The 27,912-nt window shown below is 43.2% G+C and overlaps 2 protein-coding genes across 4 annotated transcripts in view; one reads left to right on the forward strand and one right to left on the reverse strand.

Moving 5' to 3' along the window:
- The first annotated feature begins 13 nt into the window (after positions 1–13).
- WARS1 (tryptophanyl-tRNA synthetase 1) lies at positions 14–22,658 on the forward strand. The gene is made up of 12 exons (XM_081913175.1): positions 14–28; positions 1,310–1,390; positions 9,289–9,495; positions 10,940–11,147; positions 12,216–12,324; positions 12,672–12,791; positions 13,775–13,957; positions 16,835–16,935; positions 17,303–17,415; positions 18,811–18,984; positions 20,727–20,867; positions 22,077–22,658. The coding sequence occupies exons 3-12, from the start codon at positions 9,382–9,384 to the stop codon at positions 22,233–22,235; spliced, it is 1,422 nt and encodes a 473-aa protein (XP_081769301.1). The 5' UTR covers positions 14–28; positions 1,310–1,390; positions 9,289–9,381; the 3' UTR covers positions 22,236–22,658.
- Positions 22,659–24,047: 1,389 nt separating this feature from the next.
- The window catches only part of SLC25A47 (solute carrier family 25 member 47), a 39,580-nt gene continuing 35,715 nt past the window's right edge, over positions 24,048–27,912 (reverse strand). For all 3 annotated transcript variants that reach the window (XM_081914980.1, XM_081914979.1, XM_081914978.1), the window contains one exon: positions 24,048–27,246. In XM_081914980.1, the coding sequence (XP_081771106.1) occupies positions 26,966–27,246 (281 nt within the window). In that variant the 3' untranslated portion in view covers positions 24,048–26,965. The remainder of the gene's footprint in view (positions 27,247–27,912) is intronic.

Consider the following 27,912-nt stretch of genomic DNA (forward strand, 5'->3'; position numbering starts at 1 on the left):
TGAGAGAAGCGGCTGTCTCCTTAGGCAGGTGAGGAGCTGGAGGGGGGGGGAGAGGCGAGTAGTCGGGGGAGAGGCGCCCCTGCAGCCCACCCTTTGAGTGGGAGGCCTTTGGGCGGGGGAAGAAGACCGTGGGGGTCCGACCCGTCGCCCAACTGACCCATTCTTCTCCTCTCATGTAGTTCCCCCCCAAAAAAGACAGGGCCCCACTCTCTTGGGGCCCCCCCAAAAAAAATTAAAGGAAAAAAAAATCCCTGGATGTACATATCCAAAATATAAGATTAATAAAATAAAATAAAACCTACATACAGCAGTAGTGGTTTGTGTTGTGTACATAGCTGTCAACGTTTCCCTCTTTTTAAGGGAAATTCCCTAATTCCGAATAGGATTCCTTGCAAGAAAAGGGGAAAGTTGACAGCTATGGTTGTGTAGGCTCCTATTTGTTATGTTCAAATGGCTTTAGATACCTGTTAAGTCCGAGAGCTGGACTTATAAAAAGCCCCATCAAACCTAATAATAATAATAATTTTTATTTATACCCCGCCCTCCCCAGCCATCAAGCAATAATAAAAACAAGTTGAATGAATACAACTTAAAAACAAGATTAAAATACAACATTAAATACAACATTGAAATATTGAAATATTAAAATGCAACCTAGGGCCTCATCAAACCTAAACCCGGCCCTGCCTGAGTCAGACCGCCCTCCCCAAATGCCAACACACACACGCCTCCCCACCAGGGAAGAAGGGGCGAGGGAAGAACTACATCAGGAGCAAGGGGGGGAGATCTACATCTGGATCTGCTCCCCCTGTGGATCCTGTGGCCTGAGGCAGTTGCCTCACCTTGTCTCCTTTTTTAAAAAAATTATTTGCATTTTTAATACAGAGACAGAAAAGAAAAACAGCACAGCCCACATCCCCTTCCCTCCACCACCCCCCAGTTGTACAACTTTCATACCAATCTGGACTTACAGCTGTATACCTGGTGACTTCCCTTCCACCCTTTTCCTGGTTTCTTTATTTTTCCTATTAAATCACGTATTCTACATTTGTAATCTTCTAATTCCTTCCTCTGTTGATTTGTATTAGCTCCTATTCTGCGGGATTTACTGAAGACCTGCTAGGTTGTTTACTTGTTTATACCGGATCCCAAAATATTCAATAAACATTTTCCAATCCTCCTTATCATCCTTTTCTCTTATCCTATTCGTTATACCTTCCAGTTCAGCATATTCAAGCATTTTAAACTGCTGCTCTTCCTTAGTGGGTACCATACTTGTTCATCACTAATTACAGGGCTTTTTTCCCAGCTGGAACTCACCAGAACTAAGTTCTGGCACCTCTCAGGTGGGCGCCATTGCTGTTATAAGAGAACAAGGGAGGCGTTTGTGGTGAGTTCCAGCGTCTCTTTTTTCTAGAAAAGTAGGACTGGCTATATCTTGTAGGAACAAATGCCATAGTTCAGCAGTGTTCCCTGTGTGGGAAAGGTACTATAAAGCCTTTAACATCTTGGGATCTGTTTAGCTGACTACGAGATCTCCTCACCCCATATGTGCCCACTCAACCACTTCTATCAGCAGAATTGGCACTTTTACAGGTGCCACATAATACCTGGACTGCATCTGTAAGAACTCTGTCATTTAGTGTGGCGGCACCAACATCTTTAAACTCCCTGCCTTTTGATATCAGGCAGATATCTTCATTATATTATTTTCAGTGCCTGCTGAAGATGTTTCTTATTTAGGCAAGCCTACTCAGATGTTTGGGACGCAGGTGGCGCTGTGGTCTAAACCACTGAGCCTCTTGGGCTTGCCAATCAGAAGGTTGGCGGTTCAAATCCCCACAATGGGGTGAGCTCCCATTGCTTGGTCCCAGCTCCTGCCAACCTAGCAGTTTGAAAGTGCAAGTAGATAAAAGTGCAAGTAGATAAATAGGTACCGCTCTGGCAGGAAGGTACACGGCGTTTCCGTGCGCTGCTCTGGTTCACCAGAAGTGGCTTAGTCATGCTGGCCACATGACCCGGAAGCTGTCTGCGGACAAACGCCGGCTCCCTCCGCCTATATAGCGAGATGAGCGTACAACCCCAGAGTCATCCATGACTGGACCTAACAGTCGGGTTACCTTTACCTTTACTCAGATGTTTAGAAAGTTTGTAGGAATTTTAATTTGTTTTGGTCTATTCTATTGTGGTTTTAACTTCCTCTGTGTTTTAAATTATGGTTGTGAATCTTTAGTGAAAATTTTATTGTCTTGTTTTTCTTGTACAAGCTGCTTTGAGGTTTTTTCTGCAATCAAGCAGTATATAATTTTTATGGAAAAAAAATAATTTTTGATTGTCCTGAATCTTCCAACATTCACTGAGTGGCCTTAGATTCTGCTATTATGAGAGACAGAGAGAAATCAACCAGTCAGTCAGTCTCCCTATCCACTTCCTCTGCACCATGTGTAATCTTATATACCTCTATCATGCCCCAAATGTAGCATTACCTCATAGGGGAATTGCTTGGTTGGAGTCCCTTTCTGAAGGAAAGAAGACTGGTGTGTCTGGACCATCTTGAGGAGGCATGATCTCTGCTTCCACTCCCACTGTCACCACTTTCTTTGCCGAATGGCAAACATTGTATGTGACCTTTTTGTCCATCCTGAGACCGGGCACTGAGTTTCTTAGATCACCTTAACCAAAATATGATGATACTTGGCATTTGTATAGTCCTTGCCAGTGTTTTAAAAACACTTTACATGCTTGAAGTTCACATGTACTATATATCACATGTACTATCATCCTTACACCAACACTGCAAGGTAAGTCATCGTTATTATACCTCTGCTACGGCAGAGGGGGAACTGAGACAGAGATAAGAATGGCTTGCCTAAGGTCAGCTGGTGAGTTCTTGGCAGAGGCAAAATTCATACCAGAGGCTTCACAATTCATAACCATTCTTCCACATTTGGATTTGGTCTCCCCTTACATCTTTTAGGAAGGGCTTTTTTATTTTATTTAAGAAAGTTGTTCACCCAGGAGTGGGGCCAGAAGGAGTTGCAGGTGGATTTGGAGAACATAGGAAGCTTCCTTACACAAGGTCAGACTTTTGTTCATCTAGCTCAGCAGTTTCCCAGGGTCTTTGGCAAAGATCTTTCCTGTCAGCTGCTATTTGATCCCTCTTTTAAAGGTAATGTGGAGTATTGAAACTGGGACTTTCTGCCTACATAGCATGCCCTGGATTAATGAGCTACAGTCTCTCTCCATGCTCCCTAGTGGTCACATCTCCTGTAGCCAGGCTAGCAAAGAGACTTCTTTCTGAGAGCCTGGAAAGCTGCTGCAATCCAGAGGAAACCAGTGAATCACTGGTCTGTCATGGCATCTCATGGCGGTTGTCTCTCCTGGCCCTATTCCAAAAAGTGGGGTAATCCGATTGAGAAATAGCTTTGCTTTCAAGGCTGACTCTGAACTTGTGAGTTGAGCAGGCTGAGAGTCATCAGCATTGTCCCAATTAGGGTTCGCAGCATTCCCTGCACAGGTCTTTTTAAGGCGTGTATATGTCATGCAGACTTTCCATGATTATTGAAGGAAATAATAACATGCACCTAGCAATCATGTCTGTCAAAAAGAGTGTTGAGCTGCCTATGGAGACTAAGCTGTCAACCCCAAAATCTTAGGTTCAAAGCTTGCCTCTTCCACAGAATATGTTAATATTGATCTACTGAGATAACGTAAGATAAGTGCTTTGAACACTTAAAGTACTGAGTGCTAATAGTTCCAAGCCTTTCTTACTATTCACCAGACAGTGCTACAAGCTATTTTTTTAAAAAAGTTAATTACTATTTATTGCTATATTTTTAAAGCTACCAATAAGCACATGTTCCCGGTACCAGTGTACCAGATAGGTACCAGAGAGCCAGTGTGGTGTAGTGGTTAAGAGCGGTAGTCTCATAATCTGGGGAACCGGGTTCGCGTCTCTGCTCCTCCACATGCAGCTGCTGGGTGACCTTGGGCCAGTCACGCTTCTTTGAAGTCTCTCAGCCCCACTCATCTCACAGAGTGTTTGTTGTGGGGGAGGAAGGGAAAGGAGAATGTTAGCCGCTTTGAGACTCCTTAAAGGGAGTGAAAGGCGGGATATCAAATCCAAACTCTTCTTCTTCTTCTACCATTTACAGGGCACAGAGTAAACTGCAATATTAAAACACAAGATAATAATTTAAAGCATTAATAAAAGGCAACATAAAACATTATTTTTTGGGCAGAGACCTCCCACCAAAATGCAGTCAGTTAGCAGAGTGTGCAGTAAGAGCCCAAATTGAGAGCTGTGTGCAATCATACCTCGGGTTACAGACGCTTCAGGTTGCATTTTTTCGGGTTGCAGACCGCCAAAACCCGGAAATACCGGAACAGGTTACTTCCGGATTTTGGGGGTCGCAGAAGCACTAAATTGAACTTTGTGCATGCGCAGATGTGCCGAATCACAACCCCACATGCACAGATGCGCTGCTGCGGATTGCAGACACTGCGGGTTGTGAACATGCATCCCACATGAATCATGTTCGCAACCCGAGCTTCCACTGTATACTTAGACACTTGGAAGAAGGCTGAACTGCTTGCTATTTTCTGACAGACCATTGTTAGTGATTGAAGTTGCCTCCCAGTCACCTTTCCCCCTGCCCTCCAAACAAACATTTGAAGGGGCACTGTGGCTGACCATCCGCATGAGTGTGTTACTGCTCTGGTTTTCACATTTTCTACCTTCTGGGAGGCCTTTCAACAACTATTTCCCTGATAAGGAATATTGTACACAACTTGTGTATTTGCCATGGAACCTCTTGTGTCTTGCAGAGGGTTTTGGGAGTTATCTTAGGGTTCACATATAACAGCTGGGCTTATGGACTCACACACATTGAGAATATGCCCTAGAATACTCCCAATATGCACTTTATTGCACATTGCAGGTGGTGGAAACGGGGAGGGAAACTGCCTTGCAGAAAAGCTTGACAACCATTACTGATTTTCAGATGGAGGAGGCTCTGCTAAGCTTCCAAGGAATTCCAGGGCTCCTGGGTACATTGCCTGAAAATCTGTACTCTCTTGCTTCATTCTGAAAGATTGGGGCATTTTTGCTTATGCTAGTGATTTAAAAATACACTGTTAATCGTACACTTTGACACGTTAATATTTATTGATTTTGTAATGGAGTGAGCAAAGAACATTAATGTAAATCTTCTTATATATTATAGCAGAGGTTGTCAAACTAAGGCCCGCGGGCCGGATACGGCCCACCAAGCTCGTTAATCTGGCCTGTGAACCTTGCAGACCCTGCCGCCCGCTCGGTCAATCCCTGCACTAAACAGGCGCGGCACAGAGGCCTCGCTGCACGGAGACTGACATCCGCGGCACGGCTTCTGATTGGCTGCAGGAAGCTCCTGCAGCCAGTCAGAAGCCGTGGACGCCTCTGGGCGCCGCCCCTTCCTTCCTGCTGAGGCGTCTGACCGGGAGGAGGCAGCCAAGCGAGAAGGAAGCGGCAGCAGCACAGAGGCTGCCTCCACCACCCAGGCCAGCGGCATTTGGGTACCGCCTCTTCCTTCCCGCTAAGGTGGCCAGGCGGAAGGAAGCAGCCAAGCGGGAAGGAAAGTAACAGCTGCGTGGAGGCTGCCCCCTCCGCCCAGGCCAGCAGCTTGGGCTCTGTGCCCCACCGAGACAGAGGATGCCGACGCTGCCGATGACAAGGCAGCGTCGGTGGCTGCGGTGTGATTGGCATAGGCAGGGGGGCCTTTCGGGAGGGGGGTGCTTTCAGGAGGCAGTGGGTCCAGTCCCCCCCCAAGGTCTGAAGGACAGTGGACCGCCCCCCTCCTAAAAAAGTTTGCTGGCCCCTGTATTATAACCTTAAAAGGGCAATTAAAATGCAGTGTTCCCTTGTGCTATACAGTGGTACCTCGGCTTACATACACTTCAGGTTACATACGCTTCAGGTTACAGACTCCGCTAACACAGAAATAGTGCTTCAGGTTAAGAACTTTGCTTCAGGACGAGAACAGAAATCGTTCTCCGCCGGCGGCGCAGCAGCAGGGAGGCCCCATTAGCTAAAGTGGTGCTTCACGTTAAGAACAGTTTCAGGTAAGAACAGACCTCTGGAATGAATTAAGTACGTAACCAGAGGTACCACTGTACAGAGAAGGCAGGGATACTGTCCTGTTTAAGCAGGAGCCAGGGAAAGTGAGCACCTGTGGGGTTTTAATACTTCCTTAACTGATAGGCTTTCTGCCTTCTGGGGTCTAAAGTTTGCATTTGTGTGAGCAGTTCAGGAATGGAACAACCTGCCTGGGGAGAGTAAAGAACCGCCGGTCTTGTACGTTTCTTAAGGAATGGTTGACTAAGTATTGTCTAATGATATTTCAAATTTAGTTGTGTGCTCTATCTTGCCATTCGGTGGGATGTAGCTCTTGAAAATCTGTTGGCCGGGGTTGTGATCCATAATTGAGGTACACTCAGCATCGCTACCATTTTCTTCTGAGTTGGGCAGGGTGAGGGCGATAAATAAGCAAACATTTACCCAGTGTTATAGAACAGCATTTACAAAGGAAATCCGGGTTTGGTTCTTTTCAGGACTGTGACCATTGTAATTTCCATAAGGCTATTGTCAACGTTGTATTAAGGTGAATGTTCTGAGGGTTCTCCCAATCCTCTTGAGCATGGCATGACGCAGGATGTGCATAGGGTGTCCAGAAGCTGGTGGCATTTTGTCTGTGTTTTGGGGAAATGATAGTGATAGAGCTTACCAGAATTTGCATCAGTTTTGGGGAGCTCATCTGAAAAACAAACTGAAGGCTGAAAATTGTAAATATACCCTGTCTTTTCCTCATTTCAAAAGCAGACATTGTATAAGTTTGCCATTTCACTTATTTGTTGAATAAGTAAAATGCATTAAAAATGATTGGCAGAAAATTTCTAAGAAAAATTGAGACTGAAATTAGATCCCATGGGAATAGATTTTTTGAGTGGAGAAGTGGAGATGGAAGAGTTATTACATGTAATTTTTTGCTTAAGCGTAATTGACTAAGGCAAAGCATTTGGCATCGTAATAAGGGCATGTAGATGAGTGGAATAGAATTCTCAAAGCATACTATGAAACCCTGTTTTTTAAGTGTTGAGGAAAAAGTAGCAATGATACACATAGCCGAGGAGCTAGGCAGAAGTGTAATTAATAAATCTAAAGCAGATATTCATTTCCCAAGTCAAGTTCCAAGAATAATGGTTTACTCAGCAAGTTAAAACACTGATTGGCTTTAGTTCGATTCATTGTATGGTGTGTTTGTTCCAGAAGTGATATTTGAGATGCAATCAAGCAAATGGAGGAGTATTGCAGTGAAAAGGGATATTGCTGTATTGGGATTTATGGAAATTGGAGAATTGTGGAGAAATTGCTGAAAATTCAAAGCTGTGAAAGGATATGCTTACACACTGGGACTTGTGGCTTCCTTTTGAAGGCTACAACAGCACTTTGGAAGTAAGCCCCATGAATATTGCGGGACTTAACTTCCAAGTCTATTCCATTCTGGTTTCATGCCTGACCATGGCACTGAAACCATCTTGGTTGAAGACATTTGTCAGGAGAGAGATAGAGGAGTATGAACCTGCTCATTCTCCTTGATCCCTTGCAGCTTTTAATATTGCTGATCATGGTGTCCTTCTGGAGCATCTCTAGGATATGGAGATTGGGGACACTGTGGTTCAACAGTTCCTCTTTCCTCTTTCTGTTTCCAGAAAGTAGCTTGGGAAGCTACTGTTCAGCACCATGAGAGTTGTTCTGTGGGGTCCCGCAGGGTTCCACCTTGTTCCCCATGCTATTTAACATCTATAGGAAGCCTTTGGGAGCTGCCATTGGAATGAAGTGCCATCAACATTTGGATGACACCCAACTCTTATCTCTCTGTTCTAGTGGGGTGTAGTGGTTAAGAGCGGTAGACTCGTAATCTGGTGAACCGGGTTCGCGTCCCTGCTCCTCCACATGCAGCTGCTGGGTGACCTTGGTTGGGCCAGTCACACTTCTTTGAAGTATCTCAGCCCCACTCACCTCACAGAGTGTTTGTTGTGGGGGAGGAAGGGAAAGGAGAATGCTAGCCGCTTTGAGACTCCTTAGGGTAGTGATAAAGCGGGATATCAAATCCAAACTCTTCTTCTCTTCTTCTGAATCTGGAGAGGCAGATGCAATGTTAGAGTGGTGCTTGCAAGCAGTAATGTGCTGGATAGGGGCCAAGAAATTGAAGTTGAATCCTGAAAAGACAGAGATGATATGTGTCCCCAGTTTTCATGTACAGGAGGTGGGGAGACAACCTTCCTGGATGGCATTGCACTCCCCTGGAAGGAGCAGGTCCACACCTTGGGGTGCTATCACTGGAGGCTCAGGTGGCCTAGGTGGCTAGGCATGCCTTTTCCCAGCTACAGCACCTGTTGAGGGCATTCATTCCCAGCTACAGCACCAAGGAGAGGGCATTCATTCTCTATGGCAGGCATAGACAACCTTCGGCCCTCCAGATGTTTTAGCCTACAACTCCCATGATCCCTAGCCAACGGGAACAGTGGTCAGGGATGATGGGAATTGTAGTCCAAAACATCTGGAGGGCCAAAGATTCTCTATGGCAGCTCCTAAATTGCAAAACGTCCTCCCCACAGAGGAGAGCCTGGCAACTTTATTAAACAGCTTTGAGCGAATGCTGAAAGCACACCTCTTTACCCTGGCCTTTGACACCTGAGATGTATCTTTTCAAAACCCACCCTTTTTGTGAGTACATATATTAATTTTAAGTTTTAAAACTGTTTTTATTGTACTTTAAATTGTTGTGGCCCACTCTGGGACCATAGGGTGAAGAGCAGCAGAATGATAATGCACATATAGGACTGAGCTGTTTAAGTGCTAAATGATGCCCAGAATAGCATCAGATCAAAAAGATGGGAGGAAGGCTAAGGAACCTTTGCCCTTGATGACAAACACGTTTGTAAACTGACTTGGCTTGAGCAAGCTTCTCTGTAAATGCCATGCCTAATTGCTTCAGGAAAGCCTCTGACTTTGATTTTGGAATGAGGTTTGTTTTCCAGTAATAAAGCTCTGTTGGGCCTACCAGGTGGGTGCTAAATATTAAATCAATGTATTCATGTACAGTATTCTTAGATTTAAAAATAAATGTGTTTGAAAAACTTGAATCCTATTTTGTGTGTTTGTACATAAAAATAATGCTTGACCTATGCAACATTTATAAAACTAGCTACCAAAGATTAAAGCATACATTGTCTTTTATCTTCTAGACTCCTCCAGGCTGTTTTGAAGTTTCTGGATAAAAAGAAGCTGCAAGTTGCACTTTAAACTATAAACAGAAAAGATCCTTCACACTCCTGAAAATGGCAGACCTTCAGAATTGTGACTTTTGCTCTCTTAATCCTCTTGAACTGTTTGAACAAGTGACTGCACAAGGAGAAAAAGTCAGATCGCTAAAAGCTGAGAAAGCACCAAAGGTAAAATTGTATTTCATTAACTGAACTCTTAGCAATATTAGTTTTCCAGTTAGAATTTTATTTTAGTAGAATCTAGTTATGCAACTTAGATAGATAGATGATAGATAGATAGATAGATAGATAGATAGATAGATAGATAGATAGATAGATAGACAGACTTTTAATAAAACTGAATTTCTACATCTACAAGCTCCTTTAAAAAGGAGGGGTGTTTGTTTTTTAAAAAAGGTAGCTATCTCACAAAAACAGTAATTTCTAAGTTCCTTGGTTGAGACTTTTAATATATAAGGGATTGATCTAGAGTGTCCCTTCCAGAAGCAGAAGAGCTCCTTCTGGTTGGTGAAAGGATTGAGATCCAGTGGGCATGCCTACTGGAGGAAAACGGGGAGAGGCTTTTTGCCTCAGTTTCCCCCTTCTGCCTCCTCCATTACCCCCATACTGTTCTAGGGGGTCCTTCAACCCTCTGGAACACTTTTCAGACTGCGAGGGGAAGGTGGGCTTGGCAAAAATATATTCTCTTCCCACCTACTCTTTTTGCCAGCGGGAGTGTCCTGTGTCTGAGTCCAAAATCATTTAAAATTGCCTTCTGAATCCAACAAAGGGTCTCTCTAGTCCAGGATCATTTTTTCTATGGTGTTTATCCAGATATATTGGGATAACAGTGCAGTAGTCCTGCCATGCTGTTTCCACCCCAGCCCTACATGTCCAGCAGTAAGAGCTCTGAATCAGGATGTTTCATTTGACTCCTCATGGCTAATGTCCATTAATAAGCCCACCTTCTATGAACGTGCCTGGTGTGTTTTTTTTTTATAAAACTTGTTCTTTGTGGCCCATGTTTTAGTAATGTATTTGATAGGCTAATTAGTTACCTGGTTGTATTTTCAGGGCATTTTAGATTAGCGATAGGTTAGAGACATGGGTAAGAATGCAGTTGAGTGTTGAACAAAGGGCTAATCCAATGGGAAACAGTGGAAAAGTTGAGTTTTCAGGTGGGATTTGATAGCAGCAGATAGGGGTGGTTAGGGTAAGTCTGTAAAGGAAATATTAGCTTCTCTGCACATTTAAGAACTCTTTCAAGTCCTACAGAGCCCCTACAAGGTAAGTAAATATTTGTATTAGTTTTGCAAGTGGAAAAGTGAAATGGAGACCTTGAGTGACGTTGCTCAAGGTTAGACAAGCAGGTCATTTGGTTTGTTTACATGGAGTTTGGAGAGCCAGCTGCTTCATCTCTCTGCCCCATCCACTTTCGTCTTCAACCTGTTATTCATTCTCTCATTCATATATGTATGTATGTACACACGCAAGAAAAAACCACACAAACACACATATGACTTCATGCATATAGAACATTTCCTATTCTGTATAATGTAGCTGCAAGGCCACAGCTTTCTGCATTTTATTAACCTGAACACTGCCTTGTGTGTGTTTTCTTCTTTCACCCCAGGATGAAATTGATACAGCAGTTAAGTTGTTACTTTCATTAAAACTGAGCTATAAAACAGCGACAGGTGAGGAATATAAACCAGGTTCCCCTCCAACAGACTTCACTCCGGTCAGTAATGGTCCAGGAGACACAGAAGATAATGATTTTGTAGACCCTTGGACAGTACAGACATCCAATGCAAAGGGAGTGGATTATGATAAACTTATAGGTACGTGGTGTTCTGTCCATTTTTAAAAGATTTTAAAAATCTATAATATAACATACTCTGTCTGCTGCGTTTTTGTCATGAAGTGCTCAGATTAACCAAGTTTTCCATTGTGCTCAAGCGGCCCTTTCTATTTCCAGTTTTTGAGAGGCAGTATTGCTGCCTAACACCATTTGTCTTCAAACCCTTCTTGTGGGTTTCCTGGAGGTTTCTCACAAGCCACAGTCAGAAGCAGAAGGCTGAACTAGATATTCCTCAGACTTGATCAATCTAGTCTTATGTTCAGCATTGCCTTAAGGAAAGAATGAAATAATGAGAAATTTCAGAGGGTGATTTGTGCTTCTAGGGCAGCAGTCAAAAGCACACTAACTAGAGAATATGAACCATTGAATCTGATGGCACTTACCTCTGAATAAACTTTCTAAAGGTTGCACTATAACTCTGACGGTTTTTACTGAGAATGAAGTAGCTCAGTTTGAAAAGGGGATCAGGAATCTGATTAAAGAAGAGTGTAGATGTAGTTTTGTACATTTTTGTAGACATTTAAGGGTAATGGTAAGCCAAAATATTTAACAATTCCCCTGTTTTTATTTGGAGTGGTGGGATCACGTTGCTATGCTGTATTGCTAATTCAGTGGTGATTTAGATAGCAGTATATCACTGCTGAATGCGTCTATAATATTATATTGTATTTTTACCTATACAGTGTACGCTCGGGTTGCAAACATGATCCATGTGGGAGGCACGTTCGCAACCCGCAGCGTTCGCAACCTGCAGCACCACGACTGTGCACGTATGGGTTGCGATTCTGCGCATGTGCAAAGTGCTGAAACCCAGAAGTAACCTAGTCTAGTACTTCCGGGTTCGGCATGGTGCGCAGCCTGAAAACACACAACCCGAAGCGTCTGTAACCCGAGGTATGACTGTACTGTAGTATGTGAATATGCTCTAAGTCACTTGAAGACCTTTTTGTGTAACAAGCAACTAAATAATAATAATAATAATAATAATAATAATAATAATAATAATAATAATAATAATAATATTTATTGCCCATTTTGGTTGCTTCAGTTCGATTTGGCAGCAGCAAAATTGATAAAGACCTCATCAACCGGATAGAAAGAGTTACTGGGCATAAACCACACCACTTCCTACGCAGAGGAATCTTCTTTTCTCATAGGTAAGTAGGTTTAATTGCTGGTTTGTCAGCCTCTTTTTTACACTTTGTACAGTTGTACCATGTACTATTTCACACACATCTCTGCTAGAGAAAGCAAAAGCCAACTTTCTTGTGGGGTGAATGGTAAAGGAGTCTTGCATAATTCTTTAAATTGCATAGCTGGGGTGTCAGGTTTTTCCACTGCATGCAAGCCCCAGTTGCACTATTTAAATTACAATATTTTCCTTAAAATACAAATTGTAGTCACAAAAATGACATGTTGCCTTCTTTGGCACTTCTCATGCTTTTTTCATTTTGTCAAGCTCATCTTTTAAAAGGTCAAACTCTGTATCTTTACTTTTCTCCAGAGATATGAACCAAATTCTTGATGCCTATGAAAATAAGAAGCCATTCTACCTATACACCGGCAGAGGTCCCTCAGCCGAGGCAATGCATGTTGGTCACCTTATCCCATTTACTTTCACAAAGTAAGTAACTCTGGAAGTATATAACATTTCATATTATATATTTGCTACTCGTTTAAGACAACATACAAAGCACTAGACAATAAGAACCTGTGATTCAAAGAATTGGGGCTCAGATCCATGAATGGAAGGAAATTTATGGATGAGTTCTTCTTTCCCCTTTTGCCTATTCAAATGAACCTGGTGATTTTGGGGAGGGGGTCCTCTTGAAGACCATGGAATGATGCACAGGGGTGGGCATTTAGGGGGAGTTTGCAAAACACACACACACACACACACACACACACACACACACAACCCGGCAGAGGCACCTTTTGTAAGCAGAAATAGGGCTGCAATTGCTACTGTAACTCATGAATAGGCTGGGCAATGAAACAGCTGCCAAATGTGAATCCCTTCCTTTCTCTCTGATTCTCAACTTTGACACCTCTGTTTGAATGCAGATTTAAAATATTTTTCTTGCTGTTTGCACAACCAAGATTTCGTCAAAGTAGCAGTGAAAGGAAATGCGCTTTACCCATTTCTGTGATTGCATGACACAATTGCAGCATTTAGTATCCAGATAATTTGGCAGGCTTGATCCAGTCTGGAGGAGCTACTCTGCCTGCAAATTTCATCCACTTCTGCCAAATGGGGGGAAATTATAGCTGTTTTCCAACATGGAATAGAAACAAAGCCGCTTTTCCCCAGCATGGATTTGATCTCTTCTGAATCACTTCAGATTGAGGCTAGTTGTTTTCCAAAGTGCCAAATTGAGGTTCAAATTGGACATTGCATACCCATAGTGTGCATAACCACATCTTTAAAATAAATCGATTTAGGAGAGTCTTTGCAGCTGAGAAAACGATTCTGTAAAGTCTGTCAAAGGAATCTGAATAAATTTAATTTCAACCCAGATTGCACTATTGTATAAAGATTACCATGTTGGCTAATGATTTAACTAGGACCCACCCTAAAGCTAAATCTGTTTCATTTTTTTTAACCAGGTGGTTACAGGAAGTATTTAATGTTCCCCTAGTCATACAGATAACCGATGATGAGAAGTACCTGTGGAAGGATATGACACTTGAGAAGGCTTATCAGTGTGCTATAGAAAACATCAAGGACATTATAGCCTGCGGATTTGACATAAATAAAACCTTCATCTTTTCTGATCTGGAATATTTGGGGTACATTTCTAAGTATTCTTTGAAACTTTGCATGATCAAAAGTCTTCTGTTGTTTTCTGTGATCTCAAACTTTCTATCAAATTTAGCTGGGGTGGCAGGGGGAGATGAACCATTTTGCCCAAGATAACAAGATGCAGTCCATGGCAAGGCATGACACATAATAATAATAATAATAATAATAATAATAATAATAATAATAATTGTACCCCACCCATCTGACTAGGTTGCCCCAGACACTCTGGGCAGCTTCCAGCATATATGAAAGCATAATAAAGCATTAAACATTTAAAAACTTCCCTATACAGGGCTGCCTTCAGATGTAAAATAAGCTTTGTTCAGTAAGAAGAAAGGGAATATTACTGAAAAGTAATGCTCCTACTAAAGAAGGAAATAGCAATGCCTATTTGATCACTTCTATCTGCGGAACTTGCACTTTTAGAAATGACGTATAATGTTCAATTTGCAAGGAGTCTGTCTCGACGTGGCAGCATCTGTGCTTGGGAACTCCCTGTATGTAGACCTTGGTATATTCTCATACGCACCTGCCGAAAACCTATTTCAGCAAGCCTTCCCAGAAACATAATTAAACCGCCTACATTCATTTTAAACATCTTACTGATTTTATTTGTGTTTTTACTAATTATTATTATGTAGTAATAATAATAATAACAATAACAACAACAATAATAAATTTATTATTTATACCCCGCCCATCTGGTTGTGCTTCCCCAGCCACTCTGGGCGGCTTCCCAAAAAATATTAAAATACTGTAATACATCAAACATTAAAAGCTTCCCTAAACAGGGCTGCCTTCATATGTAGTAGTAGTAGTAGTAGAGGGAGATTTGATTAAGCGGTTTAAAAAATTTCAATAAGTAAATGCATTTTTCTTTGGATTCCATTAAACACCAGTTAACCCAGTGTGTCTTTATCACGCCCTCGAGCCTTAAGAAAGAATCCCAGAGTGTTAGGTCATGGATATGGTTATCATATTAAGTGCCAGTAGGGGGCGCAGTGCTTCTGCAACCCCTCGAGGTCGTTTCAGCTTCAGAGGAAATAGGAATTTATCAAAAGGAAACCAGATCTTCAACTGAGTTGCACTTGATTGTTTGGCGGGCCAGCAAGGAAGCTGCCTGTAGTTTTCCGTAGAGTTTTAATATTCCGGGGATTGCAGACCTGAGGACTGTAAAATGTAAAACTTTTGAGTCAATCTGGCACCACTCCTTTTTTTTCCCTTTTTTTAAGTACACTAGTCTGGTTGGAGATCATAATCACCGCAGTCACTGCCTTTTCTTGGTTTCATCTTAATTATAGCCAGGGAGAGGGACTGAAAATAAAAAAATCTTTATTTACAGACGCCCACTGTAAAACAGCACCTGAGATATGGGAACGGCCATAGGTCAGTGGTAAAGCAGCGCTAAATCCCCAGCTTTTCCAGGTAGGGCAGGGGAAGACTGCTGCCTGAAATCCCATTGAACATGGCTAGGCAAACTAAGGTCCACGGGACAGTCCCGCAGACAGTCCAGGAATCGTCGAATGGATCACCAGCGCACACATTCTTTCCCTCCCTCCCTCACATGGCAGCAGCGGAACTTCCTCCCTCCCTTCTCCTGGCTTCTCCCCGCCCTGCCTAGAGGAGGAAGGGGGCTGGGCTTTGTTGGTGACAGCAGCAGTAGCACTTGAGCGGCCACCATTTTAAGCAGCCCCTTTCCGGAGCCCTTTCTCGTGCCGCTCATCGTCCCGCCGCCGCCAGGTAAGCAGCCACTGGGGCTCGTGATGCTCTTGCATCATTTTTTTCCCCAAAATATAATCCGGCCCACCACAAAGTCTGAGGGACAGTGGACCGGCCCCCTGCTGAAAAAGCTTGCCGACCCCTACTGTAGAGCTACTGCCAGAGACAAGGCTAAGCAAGACAGGCCAGTCATCTCCATCGTCCTCAGGCAGCTCCCTGGGTTCCGATCATAGAAGCAGAAGGCGTTGCACAAATAAGCTTTACGTGTACTGCATATGTTGTCTCTCTCTTGGCTTGGAAGCACATTGACTGCAAAAGTTGGTCCCTATCATTTACAAATATTCCTTTTAGGCAGCAGTTCAAAGTGACCTAGAATATTTTTCCATACATTTTTGGTCAGAGAAACATGGTATACTTTCTTACATACAAACATCTTAACCGGGAGCGGTTAGCCTATGGCCCTCCATAGGGTGACCATTGCTCTGTTTATAATTAAATCTTTTAATTATGTTCTGTTCGTTACTTGGTTTACGGTGACAAGCCTACAAATAGCCTGGTCTGAAAGGGGCATCCCAAGACAATTGCAGTAATTATGCATTATTTTTACTTGGGGGAAAAACAAAAGATTGCTGAGAAAGTACTGAATCGGAGCAAAGATAACTTACTATAGTTGTACCTTGATTTTCGAACAGCTTAGTTCCTGAACGTTTTAACTCCCGAATGCCACAAACCCGGAAGTGACTGTTCTGGTTTGCGAACTATTTTTGGAAGCCGAACGTCTAGCGGGGCTTCCGCAACTTTCGATTGGCTGCAGGAGCTTCTTGCTGCCAATCAGAAGCTGTGCTTTGGTTTTGGAAGTCGAATGGACTTCTGGAATGGATTCTGTTCAACTTGCAAGATACGACTGTACTATCTTAGTGTCATAGTGATCTTTGTCAACACCTTTTTGGGGCGGGGGAATAATCAAAATATTCCTTTGTAAATGTTCTTTAAGTACAAATAATTTGTATCTGTAGTTCTGCATAAAGTATGTAAACAAAACAAAAAAAAGGTAGAATAGATTGTGGTGCTGGCCTGTGAATATTCTCCAGAAGGCATTATTTTCCTTGTCTAAATTTTTAGTTTTGACTCCCCTTCTTTCTCAGGATGAGCCCAGGATTCTATAGGAATATTGTTAAAATCCAAAAGCATGTGACATTCAACCAAGTGAAAGGAATCTTCGGTTTTACAGACAGTGACTGTATAGGTGAGTTCCCAACAGGTTTCTAGCAATTCATGAATAGAAGCAAAAATCCAGTGGGAGTTGTTCAGCAACTATATCAAAGCATCAGGGTCACTCTCAGCCTAACCAAGGTTGTTGTGATAAAATGAAGCGTGGAAAACCTTGTCAATCATCCTGAACCCCTTGAAGGAAGCACAAGATTAAAATTCCATCAGTAAACATACTGGAAAGAATTTTGTCCTTGTTAAATTGTGGAATAGCTGGTGCTGGCACTCCAGTCCTAGGTGCGCTTTTGTCAGCTGCCTCAGAGCGACTCACAAAATGAAGTCTAAAGCCATTAGCTTGCTGCTGAAAGCAAACTCACAAATGTGTGTGATTTGTTCCCTTCCAGGTAAAATCAGTTTTCCTGCTATTCAAGCAGCTCCATCCTTCAGCTCATCATTTCCACAGATCTTCAACAACAAGAGCAACATTCCGTGTCTGATCCCATGCGCAATTGACCAGGTAGGAAACTCTTCTTTTTAAAATCTTTTAAAACACTTCCATTAAATCTAAATGGCCAAAAAGCTGTGTAATTACCGGAGCTCGATGAGTTCTGTGTATCTCTTAATTGCATCCTATAATTATATAGCTTTGGATCGTAAGATAACTTAAAGAAGTCCATGGAACGAATGCTTCCCTTTCCTCTTGCAAGGTTCAGTAATGCTTAAAAAAGCACTTCTTCACACAACACATAGTTAAACTGTGGCAGTTGCTCCCACAGGCAGTCATGAGGACCACCAATTGGGATGGCTTCAAAAGAGGATTATACAAATTCATGGAGAATAGGGTTACTGATGGCTACTAGCCATGGTGGCTGTGCTCTGCTGCCTCTGTTGGACACAGCAATGCTTCTGAGCACAATTCAAAGTGTTGGTGCTGACCTTTAAAGCCTTAAACAGCCTCGGTCCAGTATACCTGAAGGAGCGTCTCCACCCCCATCGTTCTGTCCAGACACTGAGGTCCAGCTTTGAGGGCCTTCTGGCGGTTCCCTCACTACGAGAAGCCAAGTTACAAGGAACCAGGCAGAGGGCCTTCTCGGTAGTGGCACCCGCCCTGTGGAACGCCCTCCCACCAGATGTCAAAGAGAGAAAAAACCACCAGACTTTTAGAAGACATCTGAAGGCAGCCCTGTTTAGGGAAGCTTTTAATATTTAATAGACTACAGTGGTACCTCGGGTTACATACGCTTCAGGTTACAGACTCCGCTAACCCAGAAATAGTACCTTGGGTTAAGAACTTTGCTTCAGGATGAGAACAGAAATCGTGCTCCGGTGGTGTGGCAGCAGCGGGAGGCCCCATTAGCTAAAGTGGTGCCTCAGGTTAAGAACAGTTTCAGGTTAAGTACGGACCTCCGGAATGAATTAAGTACTTAACCTGAGGTACCACTGTATTGTATTTTAATATTCTGTTGGAAGCCACCCAGAGTGGCTGGGATAACCCAGCCAGATGGGCAGGGTATAAATAATAAATTGTTGTTGTTGTTATTTATTATATCAGTTGGTGGAAACCATTGTAGGGGAGAATGTTCTTGTGCTCAAACCCTGCTTGCTGGTTTCCCACAGGCAAACCGTTCAGCCACTGTGAAAACAGGAGGCTGGACTAGATGAGCCAGTGGCCTTATCCAGGGGGCTCCTCTTACGATTTAACAAATAACAAGACGTCGTTCTCTGTTCCCAACAGCAAATCATCAATTCAGAGCTTCGCCAGGTTCAGCTTATCTATTGTGCCTTAGATCCTGAAAGAGGCTTTCTCTTTGCTATGTAGTATTTTGCATCACTTGAACTCACACAGCAAACAACTGTGAATCATTGGTTTTCCGCTTCGCACACAAGCCTGTTCCTGCTTGTTGTTTTCCAGGATCCCTACTTCAGAATGACGAGAGACGTGGCCCCTCGGCTCGGCTTTTCCAAGCCAGCGTTGCTGCATTCTGTCTTCTTTCCAGCCTTGCAAGGTGCACAAACAAAAATGAGCTCTAGTGACCCCAACTCCTCTATTTTTCTCACTGACACACCCAAGCAAATAAAAACAAAGGTAAGAAAACAAAAGTCGGCAGTGTATACAATTATTTTTCATCACACCTGGGTTCCAGTGCACCATCTTACTTTTACAAACCGCTTACCAAATTTCTTTGTTTCCTTGCACAGTTTGTACCATAACAAATATCTGAAGCTAATCAATATTCTGAAGCTGGCTGGATCACACACACAGTGAGCTCCTTGCACTCTCAGATAAACTAGATGTAATATTTAATGTACTAAACATCCTGTTTGCTCATCTGGCACAGGCCTGGGGCTGACGTCAATGTTCACCTGGTGGTGTCACTATTTAAAAAATAATAATACATGCTTTTAAAAGATTGACACCTTGTGATGTAAATCAAGCTACCAGAACTCGTTTTGTCCTAGGCACCAGAAATCACTTGCTACAAGGTGGCTGTTGCTAGGCAAGCCAAGCTTAATGCATCAATCTGTGTTGAAGCTGCTGTGGTTTGTAATCACAGACCGCCTGGCTCTGAATGGACAAGTCAACTCTGCTCTTGAAACATGGTTCATTTAGTGTGTTCCAACATGAAGTCTGCAGACCCCTGAAGGCATGACTCTTTGCCAGGGAAGTGCACTGGGTGTGTTGCAGTGTGGTACATGGATAAAGAATTAAGCACAAAACAAAAGTTTAACAAGACAAAACAAAGGTTTAACAGGACAAAACATGATTTCTTGGCTTTTTTCTGAAATACCTTCAGCTTACTTCACATGCCGTTGCCCAAATGCCAGCTATATCCTCCCAGAGAATTTAAGAGCAAACTTGTCAGTCAGTTTCAGATTGCCATCTCATGACAAATAATTTTTTTATCATTCAGCTGTTTAATAACGGATAGAGGTAGGAGTTTTGCTTTGGCATTAGGTAGGGCTTCCCTTATTTTGTGACATGAGAATCCAGTGTGTTGCATGAATCTCTTATGCAGAGTTCCAGTATTTATGAGGCTGTGTGTGTGTGTGTGTGTGTGTGTGTGTGTGTGTGCATACATACGCATACCCTTTGGCATAACGCCATATGCTTACTCATTTTACTGTATTGTATTCATTTATTTCCCAGCTTTCATTACACCCTGCAAAAAGTTTATATTCAACAAATTGAAAAAATTAATCTCAAAATAAAAGCCCCCTAAAAACCATTATATAAACCCGTGTGTGTGTGTGTGTGTGTCTGTGTGTGTGTGTACACACACACACACTTTTAGTCGTTCTGGCCTGCCACTTAACATAAGTTGTCCCACAGATGATCAAAAAACCATGGCTTGTTTCTGGAATGTTTAGCTTGTTTTCCAGCTGCTTGTCTTTTGTAGTTTGGTAAGCATCTAGGGTAGTGTGGTCAAATAAACCATAGTTAAGGAAAGGTACTGAGATCACAGTTAAATCATAGTTAAAACACAACAAGGTTTGTAAAGCAAAAAAGACTTCACATCAAGATTTGTTGGCGCTAAGCAAGCCATGCCTAAGCTTCTGAGCAGGAGCAACACATAACAGCCATGGTATAATAAACTAGGCCATGGTGGTATACTATGTCTGGATTATTTGAGTGAGCTGAAGAATGATGTGTTGACAACCTCTACATGGACTTGATGACCTCTGGACTTTTCAAGCATTATGATTCTTGGAGTTGCTCCATGATAATCCCTTCTGACTGGTTTTCCAGAATTTCTTTATATATAGCTAAAAGTAGCTCAGATTGTAGACCAGAGATAGCCTGCTGAAGTCCTTGGATCTCTGTTCCAGATCAATAAACATGCCTTCTCTGGTGGCAAAGACACAGTGGAAGAGCACCGGAAATATGGAGGTAACTGTGATGTGGATGTGTCCTACATGTACCTCACCTTCTTCCTCGAAGATGACGACAAATTAGAACAAATCAAGCAGGTAATTCTTATCTCTCTCCCCCCTCCCTCAGTGAGATGCCTCACTACCCAGATAAAAGCACATAGGCAATCATGATTTTGCAATAGCGGCTCAACAGATTTTATTCCCCCTTCCTGGCACTCCTCTATATCTTCCTCTCCTGGGTCCAAATTGACTGGCAAGTTCTGGGTGCGGGCTTCGTTGTGTGTGTAAGAATGGAAGCCACATAAGCACTCTGAAAACGATGGTAGCAGAGGCAGTAGCTATCATCTGTCTCAGAGAATGTCTATTATTCCTACACAGTGGGAGAGAGCCTGTGTTAGTCATACTCAGGCTAGACTTCACATCTTCACCCAGCTTTGATGGCAGACTGCACTCACTGCAGTTGCCAGGCATAGGCTGAGGATCAGGAAGACCCAATTATGTTCTGCTCTTATTTGATCCTGTTTGTGCATGCAGTTGAAACATTTTTAGGGCCTCCATTTAGCTGTGTTGGCAGCGAGTTGACGCTTCCTTCTATGCTCTGTAAATTTCCCATGAAAGAAGAATGTACAATCAGTATACAAATCACCCAGGGAAAAAAATTGCAGGCTTTTCATCATGGCGGATTGTTGAGGCATCAGAACCCATCCTTCACTCCTGATTTAAAAGGATAGGAAAGTCCACAAAAGGTATGCAACGTTTTGTACTAGTGCAAGAATTAGCCCTAATGCAAATGGATACCCCTCCCTCCCTCCATGCACACCATCACCAAATCTGCTCCAGAGGGTTGGGGAGAAACCTGGAAGAGATTTGGGGCATGCATGGGGGGCGGAGAGGAGAACTTTCCATCACGCACAAAGAAATCCTCACACTGACACAGTATTCACCTTTGTGCTACATTGAATGCAACCCCATCCTTCTTCCTCTATGCTCTGAACACAACGCAGTGGCTTAAAGTAAGAGGCAGCTAATCTCTGCAAAGTGTTCCTCAGTAAGTGCCCTTAGGAGTAATAATAAAAAAAGTCCTCACTGAGTCATCGGCTCAAACTTCTAGGCCTTAAACCAGGATCCTCTGTGCCTAAAAATTTCCCTTTCTATGGCAGCTCGAGAGATACGTCAGAGGGAATGATGTATGTAATTAAGACAAACAGATTGCTTTGCTTGCCAGCAGCTGTTCCTTCCAGGAGACTTGCAGGAGGGTTCTTTCCCCAGATGTTACCAGATATGACCCTGGTATTCTCTTGGCAGGCCTATACAAGTGGAGCACTGCTGACAGGAGAACTCAAGAAGGCGTTGATTGAAACACTGCAGCCCTTGATCGCTGCTCACCAGCAAAGGCGAAAGCAGATCACCGATGAAATAGTGAAGGAATTTATGACTCCGCGGAAGCTGGCGTTTGATTACTAATTACAGAAGTGCATGTTGATTTATCAGTACACATAGAGCACACTTGATTGGTGTTGCCCTAGCCTCTCGTCTGCCGCCTCTCCCTAACAACGTACCTCTCTGCTTCTAGCAAGTTACTTTCAAAGTTGCCCTCCGTTGTCACCAGTGACTTTGGGAATACGTAGTTTGTGTTTGGAAAAAACAGACCTTGGCCTAGGACTTCATTTGACTAATTACGGGTTAGCAAGATAACCCAATTACCTGGAAAAGAGTTGCTTTGTCAACAAGAGGACCCTATTTCACGGAACGCAATATTAAGAAAAACACTGATTACAAAGGTGGTCAATGCCAGATTCTGCTACCGTGAGAGCTGTGTTAGGCATGTTTTTACATCTAGGAGCTGTGCCTGTTTCAAAGATAAACTAAACTCTTCCATCCAGAATATACATTTGTCTTTGTTTTTCCTTTTTCGGTTGTTTAGTTACAGTGGACATGATTGCAATTTGGCCTTATCAAAAGCGCTGTCCACTTGTTACAAGCCGGTTGAGAGGGAGCTTGGGACCATCTCATTCAAGTCAAGCTGCTCCTTCTGCCTTCACCATTCTGACCAGCATGATCTCTGCAGCAGGAACCTCTTTCCTGTGAGTGGAGGCTCCCGGTGCAACTTGGAGTCATGGTTGCAAATTGCACAGGCAGCCTCACCCCTTCAGACATTCTACTGCACACAATCAGTGGTGATGGTGGAAGCAGGAGGAAGAAACTTTTATTTCATAGCTAAAGGTGCAGCCCTGAGCCCCTTTTCAACACACTTGCCCTCCACAAGCGAGTAGTGTGTGAACTAAAGACCTTCTGTGTTTCTAACAGCCTGGCAAGTTTCATTTGGGCAGTCACTTATATTTCAGTGGTTCTAAGAACATATGATAGTTGGTTGATGAGTCTTTCTGCAAATGATACCTGGCTGGTATCTATAAGTTGTCTATACTGGACTTTTGGGGGTTTTGTCAAGCCCAGCAAGCAAATTGTTGCTCGTTTTTGCCCTGCAAAGCAAGGGAAACTAATAATAATAATAGCTATTATTTCTCAGGGGCAGCATGGACTGCTAAGAGATTATCACAGTAGAGACAGTGTATACAACGGGCAAAAAAACCAAACCTTTCTGATAACTGGGAAGTTAAAAATCGCCAAGCGATGCTGTGACATCAGCAATGTGGCTGCAAGACAAAGGACATCTTTGTTTCTGTGTTTATATTGTTGAGATTAAGAGCTGGTTATCTCTGTCTCTCTCTTTGTGTGTGTCTCTCTGTTGTTCATATAATCTTTCAGCATGAATTAGTCCACAAACTATAACCCTCATTGAGTATTTCCTACACAACAGGTTCTCAGGTTTGTGATGCAAGCAGAAACAAAGCTTCTTGTTTCCATTTTTGTCTTTTTTAAGTAGTGAGCATTAAATACGGCATGAATCCACAGTTCAATGAAACTCTGCATCAGTAGAGATCTGCTGTGTGGGTTATATGCATCGGACCTGTATACCATGCACTGAAAGCACACTGCGCCAACCTAGTATGTCTTTGCTAGATACAATCAAACTAGTTGAAGGCTGAGGTGCCACAAGAGGTGAGTGTGGAGGAGAAATTGCAACTGGAGCATTGTGACCTGCCATGCGTTCTTGTAGCAGATCATGTTGGTGTGTCTGGTTCATGAGCTTTTGTCTTTTGTTTCGTTTTTGTTAACAATGGTGCAGCTAATCAAAGTTTGTTTTTGAAAAGCGCTAAGAAGGGCGACGGTAAATCCAGCCCTGCTCAGACATCTTGCACAGCAGCTTACGAATGCTGGTGTAAAGGGAATTGTTTATTAATCATGCATAGCAACTGTACAAACTGAAACCATACGCAATAAAAACAGGGAGATCTTGCAGAACAAAGGCTGTTTTTGCCGTTATTACCTGGTGTGTAGCCTTGTGCATTTTTGTGTGTGAACACTCAGAAGATGCAACTATTATCAGATGTTGCACATAAATATAGGCTAGTGGAAATCACTTTAAATTTGCTTAGGGGACACTTATAATACGATAATACGATACGATAATCTTTATTGTCATTGTCCCATACAGAACAACAAAACTTGTAGAGAGCTGTTTGTGGAGCAGACGCTATATGCAGCAATATTTGCTAGCTCTTGCAATAGTCCCAGGTCACCGCAAACTCATGGGCCAGATGGACTTGCATGTTCTTGTTAAGGACTGTACACTTTCTAATTGTATAGTACAGCGGTTCATTAAACTGCTGGAAACACTTTCCAATGAGCTACCCGTTCAAGGGTGCGCCCTCAGTTCACACGGGGGGCACAATTGGGCTACATCTTTGGCCATTGTGAACTGAGAGCATGACCTCAAACAACCTTAGGTCCCCAGGTCATTGGCCAGGCTAGCTGGGGGTATATGGGGTCTGAGCCCAGCAAGGTCTGGGGCCCCAAAGCTGGAGCAGTGCATATCAGGGAAGCTCGGTAGCGGTGCCCCTGCTGTCTTTTTCAGGAAAGCTATTTGCTGTTATTCATCAAAAAACTTTTCATGACCTTCTGAGTAGCTCCAGGAATTCCCAGTGTACAGCCTGAAAGCCACTGCTGCACAGGAAAGGAATCTCAACAGGAAATGAGCAGTGAAACCAGATCACATGGCTGAATCAAGAAATTCAGTTCTATCACCTGTGTACTGAAAGAAAATAATGGGTTTTTACCCTAAAATGTGGGTTAGTTTCCCAGTGTTGTTCTCAGCACTCCTTTAAGAATTGTCATTGTAAGATTTTAATATATTTGAGCTTTAACAAAATAAAATTACACTCTAAATTCACTGTTTACAATCTCTCTCTCTCTCTCTCTCTCTCTCTCTCACACACACACACACACACACACACAAAACCAGGTATATCTACCTGCCAACTTAAGATAACACTTCCTGTATCTGATGATACAGGACTCTAGTCCACGAAAGCTCACGCCTGCAGCAGACAAATACAGCTTCCCTAATGAAAATTGGAGAGAGCAGGGTAGAGAGCGACAGTTTCACATAATTTAATGTGAACCACCTAGCACGGTTTTTGCAAAGGTTTGCCTAAGGGTAGTTCCAATTGCCTGAGCATGCCATGATGCTCTAATCCAGCATTCCAAATTCCCTTAGTGCTCACACAAGCCAGTTCCCCTTGCAGAGCTTGTAAAAAAGCACTTGTCTGGGAATGAATGAGATTGCAATGGCATAAATGGGAGAGCAGAATTAAAAGTGCTGACTTTTCCTTGTCAAGCAAAGCATGTTGTAAATGGAAGGCCATTAATAGCCTTTTATGCAACATGTGCCTCCCCACTGCAAGCTGCAGTTTTCCAGCAAAGCAATTCTTGGACATGGAATGTTACATGTGGTGTCTTGTTTCTGCCGGTGGCCTTGAGCTTTTCGTGCATCTCTGGTGAACAGCTCTATTGTTTGTTCAGTAACGAGTAATTTGGGGTCAATGAAATGTTTAGAACATCAAACTCTTCCATTGCCCATCACTGGCAAATCCAGATCTCTGTTTGTGTTCATTTTTCCTTCTGTCTTTACACTTGCAAATTTTCAGCTTTAAGCAACTTCAGGCAGCGATAGTCATGTGCATCTGTTTCTAAAGTGAGGCGTCCATGTCTGGATATGGAAAACAGATGAACCCAGAATTAAATCAGGGATGGAGAACCTTTTTTCAGCGCGAGGACCACATTCCTTTCTGAGCAACCTCGTAAAGGCCAGTGGCCAGTGATGGGTTGGGTCAGAAGCAAAGGTGAGCAGAGCAGCGTATGTGTGCAATGAATATTAAGTTATTATTAAATTTATACACCGCCCTTCATCAAGGTACCACAGGGCGGCTTACCTGGGTCCTCAGGTGCCCCTCCAAATAACGTTCAGCAAGTGACAACAAGGGCAGGGCCTTTTCAGTTGTGGCTTCCTATCTGTGGAATGCCTTCCCAAGCCTGGTGCCAGCATCCTTTCCACACCAGATGAAAAGTAAAATCTCTCCTCTCCCAGGCAATCTGAAGGATTGTCATGTTGCTCGATGATACGTCTTGCTTCTGACTTTTTTTTTTTTGCTGCTGCTGTTTTGCTGGGTCTGTTCCATGGGTCTTTGTATGATTTTTATTGCAATATGATGTTCTTTTTTTCAGAGAATATGTCATACTGTATGTCAGTTGCTTAGGGACTCTCTATGTAGCAAGTGCAATGCAAATCGAATAAATAACAATAATTTCTCAGTGCACAGACGGCTTTCTGGAATGAAATTCGGTTGAGTATTCCGAAAGGAAAAGACTGCTTTGGAGAGATGATATTGCAGTGAAGCAGCCTTCGGCAGCCTGGTATCCTCCAGATGCAGGGATGGGGGAGCCTCCAACACAGGGTGCAACTTTGGCCCTCCAGACCTCTCTGTTTGGCCCTTGGGACTCTTTCTAGACCACGCCCCTCTCTGGTCACACCCCCTTTCCCTAGGCCACACCCCTCACTGGTCCTTGAGTGTTTTTGCCTGGCTGGAATGTGTCCTTCAATTATAATAATGCCCCTTGAATGCCCAGATGGAGGATAGAGAGGGGTGCACAACTGTGTGCAGAAACTACCCTACTGTACAAAGATGAATTTAGCATTTGTTGTCCCACCCCTGTTTGTACGTGGCCCTTTGATGGCAAAGGCTCCCCGGCCCAGCTCTCAAGGATGCCAGCTAGCGAAGGCTGCAATGCCCCCTTTATTTCATCCAGCGTTCGCCTAGCCTGAGCACACCTTCGTAAGTAAAGAACACCATCATATTTGCAGGGAAAGCGCGGATGGAGTTTAGTCCGAGGCCTTTGAAGAGGACTCTCACCCCCTCTTCTCTTACGCTGTCCCTCACGCAGTGTACTAATCCAGAGTATCTGCGCAGGCCCTCGCCATCCACCTGCATCCGGGATTTGATGACATCCATCGGGGTGGCCGTGCCCCAGGCCAGGACTCCAGCACAGCCTCCAGAAAGCAGCACAGCCCATAGGTCTGCAAAACGTAATTATAAGCAGCGTTAAACTGACAGCGAGATAGGTTTGCAGAGGAGAAACGGGCATTGCTCTTTAATTAGAATGCAGAATGTTGACATGCGTTTTGTTGATTTTGATTATTATTTTTTGGACATTTGAAATAGTTTTTATTTATTATTATCACTTATTAAATTTCTTAGCCGCTTTATCTTGCCTGTGGCAACCCAAAGTAACTTACAAACAAAAAACCCACATACAGTAGATACATTAAAACTAATTGTGGGTGGGAGAAACTCCCTAGCTTGCCCTTGGGACTGCAGCTGCTAATAGACATGCTAATTTCAATGGGTCTACTCTTGAGTATAACTTAGCTAGCTATGCCCTCTTAAGTAGTGGTAGTATTATTATCTTCCAGATCAGCAATGGGCAGACTTAAGTCTTGTGAGGTCTACTCTTTTCACCCCCCAGAATCTCAAGGTCTACCAGCTTGAACCAGATGCTAAATAGTGGCTAATCCACTTTCTGCTGCCCCTGGCCAAGTTCCTTATCCTAACTCAAGTCCTACCTAAGGCTAGTTCCCACAAGCAGCAGATAAGATGATAAGGCACTACTGTGGAGTAATAGGCAGAGAGGTTGATGGCCATGAGAGAGGCCTAATTTATGCAGGGCAGTTGCTTCCAATCAG

The sequence above is a fragment of the Podarcis melisellensis genome, assembly GCF_964234715.1.
Source record: "Podarcis melisellensis genome assembly, chromosome: 1".
Taxonomy (NCBI): domain Eukaryota; kingdom Metazoa; phylum Chordata; class Lepidosauria; order Squamata; family Lacertidae; genus Podarcis; species Podarcis melisellensis.